Raw genomic sequence first — 14,989 nt, forward strand, 5'->3', positions numbered from 1 at the left:
CTTGAAAGGTTTACAGGTGCTTTATCATTTTCATCCAGTAAAGCAAAATAGCATTATATTATATAAATTCTTAAAACATTTAAGATTTCTTAAGAAATTTATCATCAAATGAATTAAATATTAGGGACAGATTAATACGGTCCTCTTAAGTAATAATGGTGCATATCCCTAAAAGTTATATTTAGTGATTTGTGGAGTATGACTGTTGGCTTTCTGCAACCTTGGCTCTTTTAAACATTACCCTTCTGACCTCTCATCTCTGTAAATAGCTAATTCTTTCTGATCATACAGGAAGTTCTGCATGTTGCAAGCGTGGAAATGCAGCTAACGGCTGCAGTGTCATTTCTGACCATTCTACAGGAAGAATCAATGTCAGTCCACACCTATGCACACTCCTTCCTGCAAATCATTCTCCTGAACCTGGAGCACAGGGACACAGGTCAGGTCCACGTGTACTTAATTACACTCTTGTTTATGGCAAATGGCTGTGGTTCATTTGCCATCTATGGGACTGATGAAAATAGCTGGGGCCCCTCTAAGAAATGCCCTGGGAGAGAGAGAACACACTAGAGCGTTCTCGGGGGTCTTCTTTCCTTAGATGTTTTCCTTTACATTTATGTTCATGGAGTTATCATACAGTGAGAACAGAATACCTTGAGTTAGAATTATCTCCATCAAATTATTTTTCAGTTTTTTAAATTTTCTAAAGTTAGTCAAGACAAAAGTTGTGGAAAATGTCTTAGTAATAACAGTTATTACTCGTCTTTTGTAATACAACGTTATTGCAGCTGTTAATGGATGAGTTGAAAGTGCATTTGCACCTGAGATGTTTTAACCTGGCATGTCATGTCTGTGCCCATTAGGTGTCAGCAATGCATGGCTGGAAACACTTCTCTCTGCAATAGAATTATTACCAAAAGAAACCCTGAGGCATGAGGTAATACTGTGTTTTTTCTTTTTGTAACTAGTCAACTTTATGATTTTTTAGTAATAAGATTATTTTCCATTGTGAAAGCAACAATACTCATTGCAGAAAATTTAAGTAATTTGGAAAATGTAAGAAAGAAAAATAATGTATACTTCTGTAGTTAGTTGCTTGTAAGTTTTTGATAGCTATCCTTCAGATTTTCCCCTCTGTGGTCACTGCTTGTCATGTCAGTAATCGTATTGAATCTGGGTGTGGTCACTTTTCACAGAGCCTTATTTTCTGTGCATAATTGCAAATTATTTTGTTACATGCTGGAAGCTATTTTGAGCCTTAAGTTTTGCTATTGAAATAAGGCATCTCGGTAGAGCTTTAGGTAGCTCTTTAACTGTAGCATCCACACAAGTGTCACCTGGTGAGAGGATATTAAGATTCTTAAACTCTACTAAATATGTGAAATGTAGTCACCTGAGTTTTTATTGAAATAGTATTCCACTGGGGATGTGGCTTAGTTGGTAGAGTGCTTACCTAGTGTGCACTAAAGCCCAGATTTGATCCCCAGTTCATATGCCTATGACCACATGCATGTGAACCAGACACAGGGTCATATGCCTATAATCCTGGTGCTCACAAGGTGAAGATAGGAAGATGAGGAGTTCAAGGTCCTTCTTGGCTGCATTGTGAATTCAAGGTCAGCCTGGGTTACTTGAGACCGTGCCTCGAAATCAATTAACAAAAATGGTGTTCCAATTTAATTTGATAGGCTAAAGGCACACCTGCATTTTAATTGGAAAATTTAAATTATACTGTCTGCTGCTTTTTCATATATTATATCAAATTAGTTGTATTTTTTTCTTTTATGAGACGGGTTTCTCTGTAACAGTTTTGGCTGGACTGGAACTCACTTTGTAGACCAGGCCAACCTCTATTCACAGAGATCCTCCTGCCTCTGCCTCCTCAGTGCTGGAATTATAAGGGTACGCCACCACTGCCCAGCTAGAGAGCTTCTGTATCTTTTTTATTGTTTTAGTTGTACTTATTCTTTAGAAATTATCTGATCATATCCTTTAGCACTATTTACATATACCATCTCTCTGCCATCTTTTGTTATGTTTGTACATATTTGTATAAGAATTATTGCCTTTAAATTTCCAGTATGGTTCATTCTGTCCATCTTGAAAGGTTTTATTATAAATTAAGGTGACAGACTAGAAAAAATAGACAGCACATGTCCTCAAGCAATCTTGACTATAATCCCTGTATATATTTCTTTGCAAACATACCATGGTAAAATGTTATTCATTAAAATATCTTCCACCAACTGATTTTATTGTCTTTTTTTTTTTTTTGGTTTTTTGAGACAGCGTTTCTCTATGGTTTTGGAGCCTGTCCTGGAACTAGCTCTTGTAGACCAGGCTGGTCTCGAACTCACAGAGATCCGCCTGCCTCTGCCTCCTGAGTGCTGGGATTAAAGGCGTGAGCCACCACCACCCGGCTTTATTGTGTCTTTTGTCATTATAGTTTGTTATTCTATCACAACATCAGAATACTCTTTAAGATGACATGTTTTAGCCAGTTAAAAGAATCTGTACCTGATGGCAAGTATTTAGACATACACATATTGAACTGCTGAGCACAGTGCAGAGATGCTTTCTTTGTGTTTTTGAAGAACAGTGTAAATGTAAATGAGGCCTTTGCTACTCAAGAGTGCTCAGCATTTTTAGCATGTGCTCTTTGATAGATTCCTTGTGATGAGAAATAGCAAGGTTAAAAATTGAAGAGTTGGTGCTAGGATAGTAGACCACTATTCATAATTCTTTACAGTGTGTCATGCTATTGAATGTTTGAGTGCATAGTATGTGCATAATATAGCACAAGACTTTGGTCATTATGTAACAGAATTTCAAAATAGATTTTTCTGTATTCTTTAGGATAAATATAAAACTTCTTCTGAAATAAAATTCAGAGTATCTGGTAATTAATTTGCTTTTCTCTGTTAAAAATGTGTTTTTTTAAATTGTCTTTGTATGCACTCAGATCACTGCAGCATTTGCCATGAACTTTACTTCAGTGTTTTCTAATTGGTTTTAATTCCATAGTTTGACATCTTACCTTAGTCAAGAAGACAAAGAAACTGCTCTAGGTCAAGAATGGCTGTGTATCTCAGTTATAATGATTGTTCGTTAAAAGTGTTCAAACATGAAAATGTTCTTTGAAGAAGTTGACGACTTCCTACTCTAACTTGTTTCCTTTCAGATTCTGAATCCACTTGTTTCCAAGGCACAACTTTCCCAAACTGTCCAGTCACGTTTAGTTAGCTGTAAAATTTTAGGAAAACTAACCAACAAATTTGATGCCCATAGGTAAGTAAGTATATGTAATTTTGTCTTTTTTATCAAATGAGTTTATTTAAATATGTAATGACTGTGTCAACAATGGTTACTTTTGTATTATTCCACATTATTCACAGACTTAACCACTCTAGCTACGCTTCTCAGACAGAAATCTACTTGTTGGAAGCATTTCTTCTCAGTTTCATGGATTTTCTGATCAAGTCTTCTCTGTCCTATACCATGTTTTCTTGTGAAGCTAAAATAGCATTATCTTGGAACTTCCAAAATCATGTCAGGTAAACCTGACATAAAGATAGGGTTTCTTTTTTTTTTTTTTTTTTTTCGAGACAGGGTTTCTCTGTGGCTTTGGAGCTGTCCTGGAACTAGTTCTTGTAAACCAGGCTGGTCTTGAACTCACAGAGATCCATCTGCCTCTGCCTCTGCGAGTGCTGGGATTAAAGGCGTGCGCCACCACCACCCGGCCAAGATAGGGTTTCTTACATCACTATTATGAATCCCTTATTTTGAATAATTTCATATCAGAGCCTGCCTACAGTGTACATGCTGCTCTCTACCTCGATAACAAATGACACATGTTCACACTTGATGTGTTGTGAAGTATAACATTCTCATGAACATCAATCAAAACAGAAGTATATTTTGACTGACAATTGCCAGAATCAGACATTACATTGCTAAAGACTTTTGAATTAGCTATTGACATTTAACTGCTAAGACAGATACAAGTAACTGATGATAGTGTTCAAAGTTAAGAATTTATGTAAAAATGCATTATAACCAGGCAGTGGTGGCACACGCCTTTAATTTCAGCACTCGGGAGGCATCTCTATGAGTTCAAGGCCAGCCTGGTATACAAGAGCTAGTTCCAGGTTAGGCTCCAAAGCTACAAAGAAAACCTGTCTCGAAAAACAAAAAAAACAAAACAAAATAATGCATTATAAACTGCTAAACACAATGTTAAAGTATATGGTTAATAAGGCAGTTATGATTTTAAAGAATGTTTTAATATTCTTTAACAATGTCATATATATACATATATACATTTGTATACATACATACATACATTCATATAGATATATAAAACATATCTAATCCAAATGCCCCTTACTCCCATTAAGCTCCTCTAGATACTTCCCTTCCCACTTTCATGTCTTCTTTTTAAAAAATAATCTTATCAATCAGTGCTACCTGAATGCACATGGATGTAGGGCAACCTATCTCCCCACCCTGGAGAAAAGCAATCCTTCTATAGCCATTAGTTGCCAGTAGCTCCTCAGCAATAGGTAGAACCTCATGTGTCCCTTTCCCATCCATGCTAGAATATCGTCTGGCTTGTTCATATGCCGGTAACCACAGCTGCTGTAAATTCACGACTACAACAGTCATGCCATATCAAGAAGACAGACTTTCAGAGCATGTCTTTTCATCTCTGTTTCTTATATTCTTTCTCAGCATTCCCTGGTTCTTGTAGGGCTGTCAAGTTTAGGGTTGAACACTCAATGATCACTACTTACTCTCAGCCCTTTGACTAGATGTGTATCTCTGCGCTTACTTCTCCTACCGCCAAAAGAAACATCATTTTTAATTGAGAGCAGCACTAATATATGGGTATAAATATAAATACTTATGAGGCAGTTTGAAACTATTCATTTAGAAGAACAGCTGTAGTATGCTTCCACCTAAGGCCTATACCCTCCTTAGCTGTGACTTTTGACCAGATTTACAGTATAGGCATGGATCCCTTCCCATGGAACAGAATTAAAACCCAATCAGAAAGTAGTTCATTACGACTACAACAGTCTTGCCACTTCTGTATCAGTAGTCACATCTTGTCTCATGGGTCAGTATCAAGATCAACCACTAGGTATTCTATTCTCCATTGGTCACCTGCATTGTACCTTCTGACACCATGAAATCTAGCCAGCAGAGTAGAAGTTTTTATGTCAGTTGTGGCTTGATTTCTCTATGTCCTACAACTAAAATATGTTGTATCTTGAGTATTAGGGTCTTAATATATTATTACATGGGAAGCCAAGAACAATGTCACTAATATGGAGCTATCCCACTTCTAGCACCAAGATCATCATTTAATAACCCATGTCTTCTGTAGAAAGAAGTATTGTATACCCATACAGAACACTGCCTTTCAAACTCCTTTATAAAACATTGTACCTTAAAAATTACGTGACAAGCTGGGCAATGGTGGCGCATGCCTTTAATCCCAGCACTCAGGAGGCAGAGGCAGGCGGATCTCTGTGAGTTCGAGGCCAGCCTGGTCTACAAGGGCTAGTTCCAGGACAGGCTCCAAAGCTACAGAGACACCCTGTCTTGAAAAACAAAAACAAAAATAAAATAAAATAAAATTATCTGACAAAGCAGTGATTTTCGTTAAAGCTTTTCCATATACCCTTAGTTTTGGTTAACCAACTGTCTTAGGTCAGTGTTCTGTTGCTGTGAAGAGATGCCAGGACCATGGCAACTCTTATGCAAGAAAGCATTTAATTGGACAATTTCAAAGGTTTAGTCTATTATCATTATGGCAGGAAGCATGGCAGCAAGCAGGAAGACATGGTGCTGGAGAAGTAGCTGAGCCTTCTACACCCAGATCTGTAGGCAGCAGGATGAAAGAGACACACTGGGCCTGGTTTGAGATTTTGAAACTACAAAGCACATCCCCCAGTGACATACTTCCTCTAACAAGGTCGCACCTCCTAATTCTTTTCAAGTAGTGCCACTTCCTGATGACTAAGCATTCAAATATATGGGCCTATGGGGGGTCATTCTTATTCATACCACCACACCCACCTTCCACCTTATTTATCCCTCCATTCTCCCGCCTCAATCCCTGCTTAAACCTTTAATTCCCAATATTCCTCTTTTTCTATTTTCATGTCATATGAACTCTACTAGCCTTCCCTCAAGGCCACTTCCTCCCCCATCTTATTTGCCTGTTCTAGCTTCCTGATTTCTACAGACACTCCATATTAAACTTACAAATCTAAAAACTCTCTCATTATAGGTAATTTGAAATTTTGAAAATCATTGAAAATTAGTCTAAAATGTTCATTCATTTACATGTTTTTTAAATCTGTCTTTCTCAGCATTAAAAGAGAAATACTTCCCCTGGTAAAATCACTCTGTCAAGATGTGGAATATGAAGTTCGATCTTGTATGTGTCGGCAGTTAGAAAATATAGCTCAGGGCATTGGGTAAGTGTACTTCCAAGTCCTTATTCCACACAGTCTTAGATCCAGATTGTGTGGCAAGCATATCCTGCTCATGCATTCCATGAAAGTGCATTATTCATTTTTATGTGCTTTCTTCAATTGCAGGCCTCTCCTAATGAGTCTACTGTAAAAGAGATAACAGGGGATGTGTTTAACATAGCAGTATATATTCAATTAATGTCGGTTTCTTTCTTTCTCACCATGGTTATTCAGTAACCAAGTCCAACAAGGGACCATATCCTAGCAGGAACAATATCTGGAATATGTTGAGCATTTCTTTGAGATGACCATATTTTAAGTGTTTTAGGTGGGTTTGCTGTCATTGAAGTATGTCCCTGTGCAATTCCAAGCTTTGTGTGCTTCTGGATTTGTGGTTCTTCTTTTCCTTTGGGCACAAGAAGAACCACATACTGTTGAGGAAGTAGAAGCATAGGACAGGCAGTTCACCCTCTGCTTAAAAACAGCTCCCAGGTCAGGGTACACGTGTAGTATTAAAGGAAACATCTAAAAACTATCTTGGGAAGTGATTTTTGCTTTAAGGATTCTAAAGTCATTGGTGAAACTCTGGTGTCTTATTTTTAGTAGATACTGCATTGATGATTTCATCTGCTATTGTTTTTCACTGATAAGGACAGTGAGTCTATAGCAGTGATGGTTTTGTAAAGCTTTAGGATGTTGCTAACAGACTCAGCATAGTCATGTACTTTGTGTTATGTCTGCTAATCAGTTCTTTTGTTTTGATCTCAAAACTATTTTTCTGATAGGTATTTTGAAATTACATTATTCATGTTGAATTACTGTGGACTATAATTAACTCAGGTTTATAATTAACATAGGTTTAGGTTTTACCTATGCTTATGAGCCAGAATCAGAATTTGATTGGACAATGTACTGCTTCACTTAATAAAGATGAGAAATATGTACTTATTTGCTTTTTTTAAACCACCTAACATTTTTCTACTGTTTAAAAAATGGGAAGGCCAAGTTTCTTAGTTATGGTTCTATTGCTATGAAATGACACTGTGACAAGACAACTTATGAAAGAAAAGAAGGCATTTGGCTGGAGGCTTGCTAACAGTTTCAGAGAGTTTCACATGATATATTTTATTTTAATTATATTCCTTGACAGTCCTCCATAACTCCTCCTGCATCTACCCTGTATTACACCCTTGGCTGCTTTCCCAACCAGATGGCACACTTGGGCACCGGGACTAACTGTGCTAATCACTTGTTTCATTGGACTCTTGCTGCAGGTTTGTTGGTCTGACTTACTTTCTTCTACTGCTTATTGTGCAGGACAGAATTGACAAAGAGTGTGGTGCTCCCCGAATTAATAGAACTCTCTAGGGACGAGAGTGGCAGTGTGCGACTTGCTGCTTTTGAAACCTTGGTTAACATGCTTGACATGTTTGATACAGGTAAATCTGCATGTGCAGGTATCTTTATTTCTGAAAGACTATTTTCCATGTTTTATATTACTAATAAGGAACAGAGACGAATTCAGATTGTTTTGTTTAGCTTAGAGTTCTAGGATTTTTTTCCTTTTTGATGTCATCCATGCTTCTACTCTTACCCTCACGGTATCTAGTGCTGCTGTAGGTCTCATACTTCTCATTGCTGTCTTCTAAACGTAACTGACAATGTAGAAGTTGAAGAATTTGTCCTGAGAAGTAGCCCTTAACTTCCTTAACTAACTGATGTCAAATCCTGTAATATGTCTAAATGACTATAACATGATCATAATATGCCTAAATGAATTATTTCTTAATAATATTTTAATGCCAGAAATCTGGTCATGGGAGGAGAAATTTGGAGTAGATAATTCTGTGGGGATGTGTAAGAAGGTGTTTCTTGTTCTTATGCAAACCAAGCCACAGAACAGCTAGCTGCTCTACCAAGTGTATACCTAGACCTAGACTGGTGCCTAGCTCTGGACAAGTAGTTCATCATGACACGGTAACACTTGGAGGGCTAAATGTCAAGACTGAGGTGTGAAAATCAGTTGTGTAATTGTAGGACTGGGTTGACTGGGACTATCAACATTTTGTCTGAACTGGGAGGGCCCCTGGAGATTATTGCGGTATAGACAATAATTTTGTGTAAATATTTCAGAATGATCGTTGAGGTAATATGATAAATCACAGGAGCAAAACTGCACATAATTGGATGCATTTTTTTTTTGCCTTTAATACTGGTGGCAACCCCAGAATGCAGACTCAAAGGAAATGTTGGCATTGATTTTTTTTTCCTTCTTCACTGCCCTGGGCTTTGATTTTGCAGACTTCACTTTATTTCCTCCTGTTCTTCCTCCTGGTGCTCCAACTCCAGCACATCTCTCGCTATGTCCACTTTCCTCTCTCTGATGTTGCCTCTAAGTTTCTTTTCCCCCCTCTCCTCTATTTTTGTCCTATACAACTTTTAGGCTTCTTGTAGTGTCTAGTTCAAATACATTTTCCTCTCTTTTATCTTTTCAAGTTACTTATATGAGAGCTTGGAAGGTTACTTCTGTGTTTAAACCCTATGTGTTTAGCTAAAGTTTGTTGGAAGTTAGCTATGTTCACTTGTGTATATATTATGTGTGGCCATTTTGGTGCTATGGGGACAGAGATGAGTGGTTGGAATAAATAGCCTACACAAACTAGATCATCTATGAAACCTGCTTTCAGATCCCTGCCTTTGCCTTTAAAATGGTGACCACATTGTCTCATTATTTTGTGTGTTTAGTTTCTTTGTTGATTTGTTCTTCAAGTTATAAGACCATTTATTATTCTTCACCTAATGAAACTTCTCCCCCTTAATATTTTGCTTGTATTGTTAAGCTGGCAATACTGTATGGATTTCATCTGGTAACAACTGAAGGCCCTGAATTATGATATAATATCAATCATAATAACAGTAACATTTCTGCCCATTAGAGCTTCTTACCTCTAAGTACTGGTGCATGTCTAATAGCTTAATCAAATTTTGAGGGTTTTCAAGAGTACCTGGAAGGAAGACTTAAATATTTCCAATCTATCAGAAGCATATGACCTAGATAGATATATTTAAAGAATTGGTCAACCTCTAAAGAGCCATCTAAAAACTAAAAACATAAAATTAAGCAGGCAGACATGTTACATTTCAAACTGACTTTGATAAAAAAAAAACATGGCATGGAATGAATGAAAGAGAGAATTAGAAGTTTCCTGGGCCTGCTGTCTGTCTACTTAAATTGAAAATGTTAGAACTCTTCCGGTTATTCAGATTCAAGACCTCAGGCACCTTATTATTATGTTTGTGATTTTTCTATCTTTATTCTTGCGTGGCTCCTTTGAAGCCCAAACTTAATGTTTATGGTGATCTTACTCCTTGTCTCTAGTCCTCTTCCTGTCACAGTTATCAGACATTTCTATCCCTGTTAGTCTAACGTGGACATTTTTCTTCTGGAGGGGATATGTGTATTAGTTTCCACGTGGTAATGTGAGCAACTAGCTCTAAACTATATACTATAACTATATGTTATTCTGTTTTGTCTTTCAGATGACAGAAGTCAAACCATACTTCCTTTAGTGAAATCATTCTGTGAAAAATCTTTTAAAGCAGATGAATCCATTCTTACTTCTTTATCTTTTCATTTAGGAAAGCTCTGCCATGGACTCTATGGTATGTTGCAAAACTAGTTGTTTTTCTCTTTAGCTCCTACTCCTTTCGTTTAGCTCTTTACTCATAGCACTTGTTCCTAAGTATGTGAAGTCTTTAGAACACACTTAGAAATGGCATTTTCACGAATGGAACCTTATTTGAAAGAGTCAAATAAGCATAGCTCTTGGAATTTCTGGTCATGTTGCATGTTTAAGTTGGAGTGTGCTAATAGAAGGTCAGGTATGTTAACTGTTGGTGTGAAGTGAAAATAATTTTAAAAACCTTTTTTTTGTTGTTTTTTCGAGACTGTGTTTCTCTGGAGCTTTGGAGCCTGTCCTAGAACTAGCTTTCTTCAGAGTAGTTCCTTGCTCATTGCTATAATTATGAACCATCTGTAAACATTTGGCTTAAATATTTTGTTCTAAACATGTTTTTATTCACTTTGAGTTTCTTTTTTTTTAAATTTTTGTTTGCAATTGAAATGTTGGACACAGGTTTCACATTTAATGTTTTAGGAATTTTCACTCCAGATCAGCACTTGAGATTTTTGGAATTTTATAAGAAACTTTGTACATTGGGTTTGCAACAAGAAAATGGTCACAGTGAAAACCAGATTCCATCCCAAATTATCGAGCAGGAGAAGAAATACACTTCAGTACGGAAGAACTGTGCTTACAACTTTCCGGTAACAAAATGCTTGTTTGTATTTACGGGCTGTGACGATTATGACATTAGAATATAAGAGCAGAATCCATTAAAATATTTACATGCTTGACACCTGCTGTTTAGCATTGTATCTAAATATATAGGAAATATGAAGCAAATATTTGCAGAATTTATATTTTTGTATATTATGTGCATGCATTTGGGTTTATAAACAAAATTTTATTAAATATACTTAATAGGATATGATTTTAGTTTTAGCGAAATGATTATATTAGGTATTGATGCATGTTTTTCTCTCCTTCCCATTCATTTCCTTCCACCTCCACTAGGCCATGATTGTTTTTGTTGATCCTAAAAACTTCCACATGGAACTCTATTCTACATTCTTCTGCCTTTGTCATGACCCTGAAGTACCAGTCAGATACACTATTGCTATTTGCTTTTATGAAGTAAGTCTGAGAATGAATTCCATGGTACACATGTTGATTCTGTCTGTATATATTAGATGCTGTTTTAATATTCTGTATGCTGTATTTACAGACTTGTTATAAGATAGAGATCCCATAGCTCTTTCATGCTATAGTTTTAAGTCTTATTTTTGAATTCCCATAATTCTCTTCTCTTTTTAGTGTAAAATCCATTTACATAAATACATTATATTCATTTACTCATTAACCTATTTTTCAACATATTTAAACTGAATCCTTAGTTTAGGGCAGACACAATAGCTATAATTTTATATGCTTTGTACTTTTTGTACTTTGCCCTTTATGTTTAAGTAGTCTTAGGGTAAATGGAAATTTGAGTAACAAATTGTTAACATTTTTACCATAAATGAAATATAATGAGCATAGCTTTTAGCACATTCCATAAATTATGTACAAAAGTAAAACAAACTTTTGTGGTGAGCATAACTAATGTTGAAATTAGTCTCCCTCCCTCATCAGCCCAAAGAGCAATCAGGGTTCCCTGACCTATGGGAAGTCCAAGAACCACCCATCTCCATCCAGGTCTAGTAAGGTGAGCATCCAAACTGCCTAGGCTCCCCCAGAACCAGTACGTGCAGTAGGATCAAAAACCCATTGCCATTGTTCTTGAGTTCTCAGTAGTCCTCATTGTCCACTATGTTCAACAAGTCCGGTTTTATCCCATGCTTTTTCAGACCCAGGCCAGCTGGCCTTGGTGAGTTCCCGATAGAACATCCCCATTGTCTCACTGTGTGGGTGCACCCCTCGCGGTCCTGAGTTCCTTGCTCGTGCTCTCGCTCCTTCTGCTCCTGATTTGGACCTTGAGATTTCAGTCCGGTGTTCCAATGTGGGTCTCTGCCTCTGTCTCCTTTCATCGCCTGATGAAGGTTAATATTCAGGAGGATGCCTCTATGTTTTTCTTTGGGTTCACCTTCTTATTTAGCTTCTCTAGGATCGCGAATTATAGGCTCAATGTCCTTTATTTATGGCTAGAAACCAAATATGAGTGAGTACATCCCATGTTCCTCTTTTTGGGTCTGGCTTACCTCACTCAGGATAGTGTTTTCTATTTCCATCCATTTGTATGCAAACTTCAAAAAGTCACTGTTTTTTACTGCTGAGTAGTACTCTAATATGTATATATTCTATACTTTCTTCATCCATTCTTCCAATGAAGGGCATCTAGGTTGTTTCCAGGTTCTGGCTATTACAAACAATGCTGCTATGAACATAGTTGAACATATACTTTTGTTGTATGATAGGGCATCTCTTGGGTATATTCCCAAGAGTGGTATTGCTGGGTCCAGGGGTAGGTTGATCCCGAATTTCCTGAGAAACTGCCACACTGCTTTCCAGAGTGGTTGCACAAGTTTGCATTCTCACCAGCAATGGATGAGTGTACCCCTTTCTCCACAACCTCTCCAGCGAATGCTATCATTGGTGTTTTTTATTTTAGCCATTCTGACAGGTTTAAGATGGTATCTTAAAGTTGTCTTGATTTGCATTTCCCTGATCGCTAAGGAAGTTGAGCATGACCTTAAGTGTCTTTTGGCCATTTGAACTTCTTCTGTTGAGAGATCTCTGTTCAGCTCAGTGCCCCATTTTATAATTGGGTTGATTAGCCTTTTACAGTTTCTTGAGTTCTTTATATATTTTGGAGATCAGACCTTTATCAATTGCAGGGTTGGTGAAGATTTTCTCCCAGTCAGTGGGTTGCCTTTTTGTCTTAGTGACAGTGTCCTTTGCTTTACAGAAGCTTCTCAGTCTCAGGAGGTCCCATTTATTCAATGAGGCCCTTACTGTCTGTGCTGCTGTGGTTATACGTAGGAAGTAGTCTCCTGTGCCCATGTGTTGTAGAGTACTTCCCACTTTCTCTTCTATGAGGTTCAGTGTGTTCGGACTGATATTGAGGTCTTTAATCCACTTGGACTTGAGTTTTGTGCATGGTGATAGATATGGATCTATTTTCATTCTTCTACAGATTGACATCCAGTTTTGCCAGCACAATTTGTTGAAGATGCTCTCTTTTTTCCATTGTATACTTTTAGCTCCTTTATCAAAAATCAGGTGTTCATAGGTCTGTGGGTTAAGGTCAGGGTCTTCTATTCGATTCCATTGGTCGACTTCTCTGTTTTTATGCCAATACCAAGCAGTTTTCAATACTGTGGCTCTGTATTCTGAGTTTGAAGTCAGGGATGGTAATGCCTCCCTACTATCCTCTATTGTATAAGATTGTTTTGGCTATCCTGGGTTTTTTTTCCATATAAAGTTGATTATTGTCTTCTCCAGATCTGTGAAGAATTTTGATGGGATTTTGATGGGGTTTGATGAATCTATAGATTGCTTTTGGTAGAATTGCCATTTTTACTATGTTGATCCTCCCAATCCAAGAGCAAGGGAGATCCTTCCATTTTCTGGTGTCCTCTTCAATTTCTTTATTCAAAGACTTGAAGTTCTTGTCAAATAGATCTTTCCCTTACTTGGTCAGAGTTACCCCAAGATATTTTATGCTATTTGTGGCTATCGTGAAAGGTGATGCTTCTCTGATTTCCCTCTCTGTTTATTTAGTATATAGGAAGGCAACTGATTTTTTGGAGTTGATCTTGTATCCTGCCACATTACTAAAGGTGTTTATCAGCTGTAGGAGTTCTTTGGTAGAATTTTTGGGGTCGCTTATGTATACTATCATATCATCTGCAAATTAAGCCTCACTTCTTCCTTTCCAATACGAATAGGGTCACAGGCCACCAGATGGTGCTGCTCACAGTTAGTGTGTCTTAGTTTGCTTCTCTAATAAGTAACATGACCGAAAGCAACCTGTAGGAGAGAAGGGTTTATTTGACTTACACTTCCATATCATAGCCCATCATTGAGGGAAGTCAGGGCAAGAACTCAAGTAGAAACTCAAAGCAGAACTCTGGAAGAATGCTGTTTTACAGGCTTGCTCTATGACTCTTTCAGCTAGCTTTCTTACACAGTTCAGCCTGGGCTATCCCATATCCACCATCAATAAAGACAGTGCTCCACAGAAATCACCCGGTCTAATCTAGGCAATTCCTCAACTAAGCTTCCTCTTCCCAGGTGACTCTGTGTTGAGAAAGTTGACAACTAAAGCTAACTAAGACATTGTGGGTCTTCCCACCTAAGCTACTCCAATTTAAAAATTCCCTCACAGATGTATGCTGAAGTTTGTCTGCTGGTGTTAAGTCTAGATTCTGTCACATTAACAGTCAGTAGTAACCATCACAATATGTAAACTATAACTTGTGAATTCAAAATAGTTATGTGACAGCCTCTTTATATTGATATAACATCTTTTCTTTCCTTGTAAATGGTATAGTAAATTCTTACTGCCAATAAGAATGTTTCATCATCTTCCTTGCACTCTATCCCATGTCAAAGCACCACTAGATTAGCTGAGAGAATGAAGGATATTCATAGCGTCATTATAAATGTTATTTAAGGTTCTTTCTGATGTTGAGTTGTATTCTTCTTTGAAATAGCACTTTTCTGGGGCTAAGGAGATGGCTCAGTGGGTAAAGTGCTTGCCTGAGTGTGAGGATTAGTTCAGATCCCATGTAAACCTTGGTGGGCATGGCAGCCTGCATGTGATCCACGCCCTCAGGGGGCAGAGACAGGACATCTCCAAGGCAAGCTAACTAGCTAAAATAGCCCAACCTGGAGTCCTAGGTTTAAGTGAGAGACCTTCAGTATATAAAATAGAGAGTG

General features: G+C 37.5%; 1 protein-coding gene across 1 annotated transcript in view; it reads left to right on the forward strand.

Annotated features, from left to right (window-relative positions):
• Ppp4r4 (protein phosphatase 4 regulatory subunit 4) overlaps positions 1 to 14,989 on the forward strand; it is a 97,101-nt gene that overhangs the window by 46,718 nt on the left and 35,394 nt on the right. The window contains exons 4-11 of the mRNA XM_050151537.1: positions 292 to 439; positions 864 to 937; positions 3,182 to 3,288; positions 6,381 to 6,488; positions 7,803 to 7,924; positions 10,026 to 10,148; positions 10,643 to 10,812; positions 11,123 to 11,242. Of these exons, the coding sequence (XP_050007494.1) occupies positions 292 to 439; positions 864 to 937; positions 3,182 to 3,288; positions 6,381 to 6,488; positions 7,803 to 7,924; positions 10,026 to 10,148; positions 10,643 to 10,812; positions 11,123 to 11,242 (972 nt within the window). The remainder of the gene's footprint in view (positions 1 to 291; positions 440 to 863; positions 938 to 3,181; positions 3,289 to 6,380; positions 6,489 to 7,802; positions 7,925 to 10,025; positions 10,149 to 10,642; positions 10,813 to 11,122; positions 11,243 to 14,989) is intronic.

This window comes from Alexandromys fortis, unplaced genomic scaffold (assembly GCF_014885135.2).
Source record: "Alexandromys fortis isolate MF-2015 unplaced genomic scaffold, M_Fortis_MF-2015_v1.1 scaffold_63, whole genome shotgun sequence".
In the NCBI taxonomy this organism is placed as follows: Eukaryota; Metazoa; Chordata; class Mammalia; order Rodentia; family Cricetidae; genus Alexandromys; species Alexandromys fortis.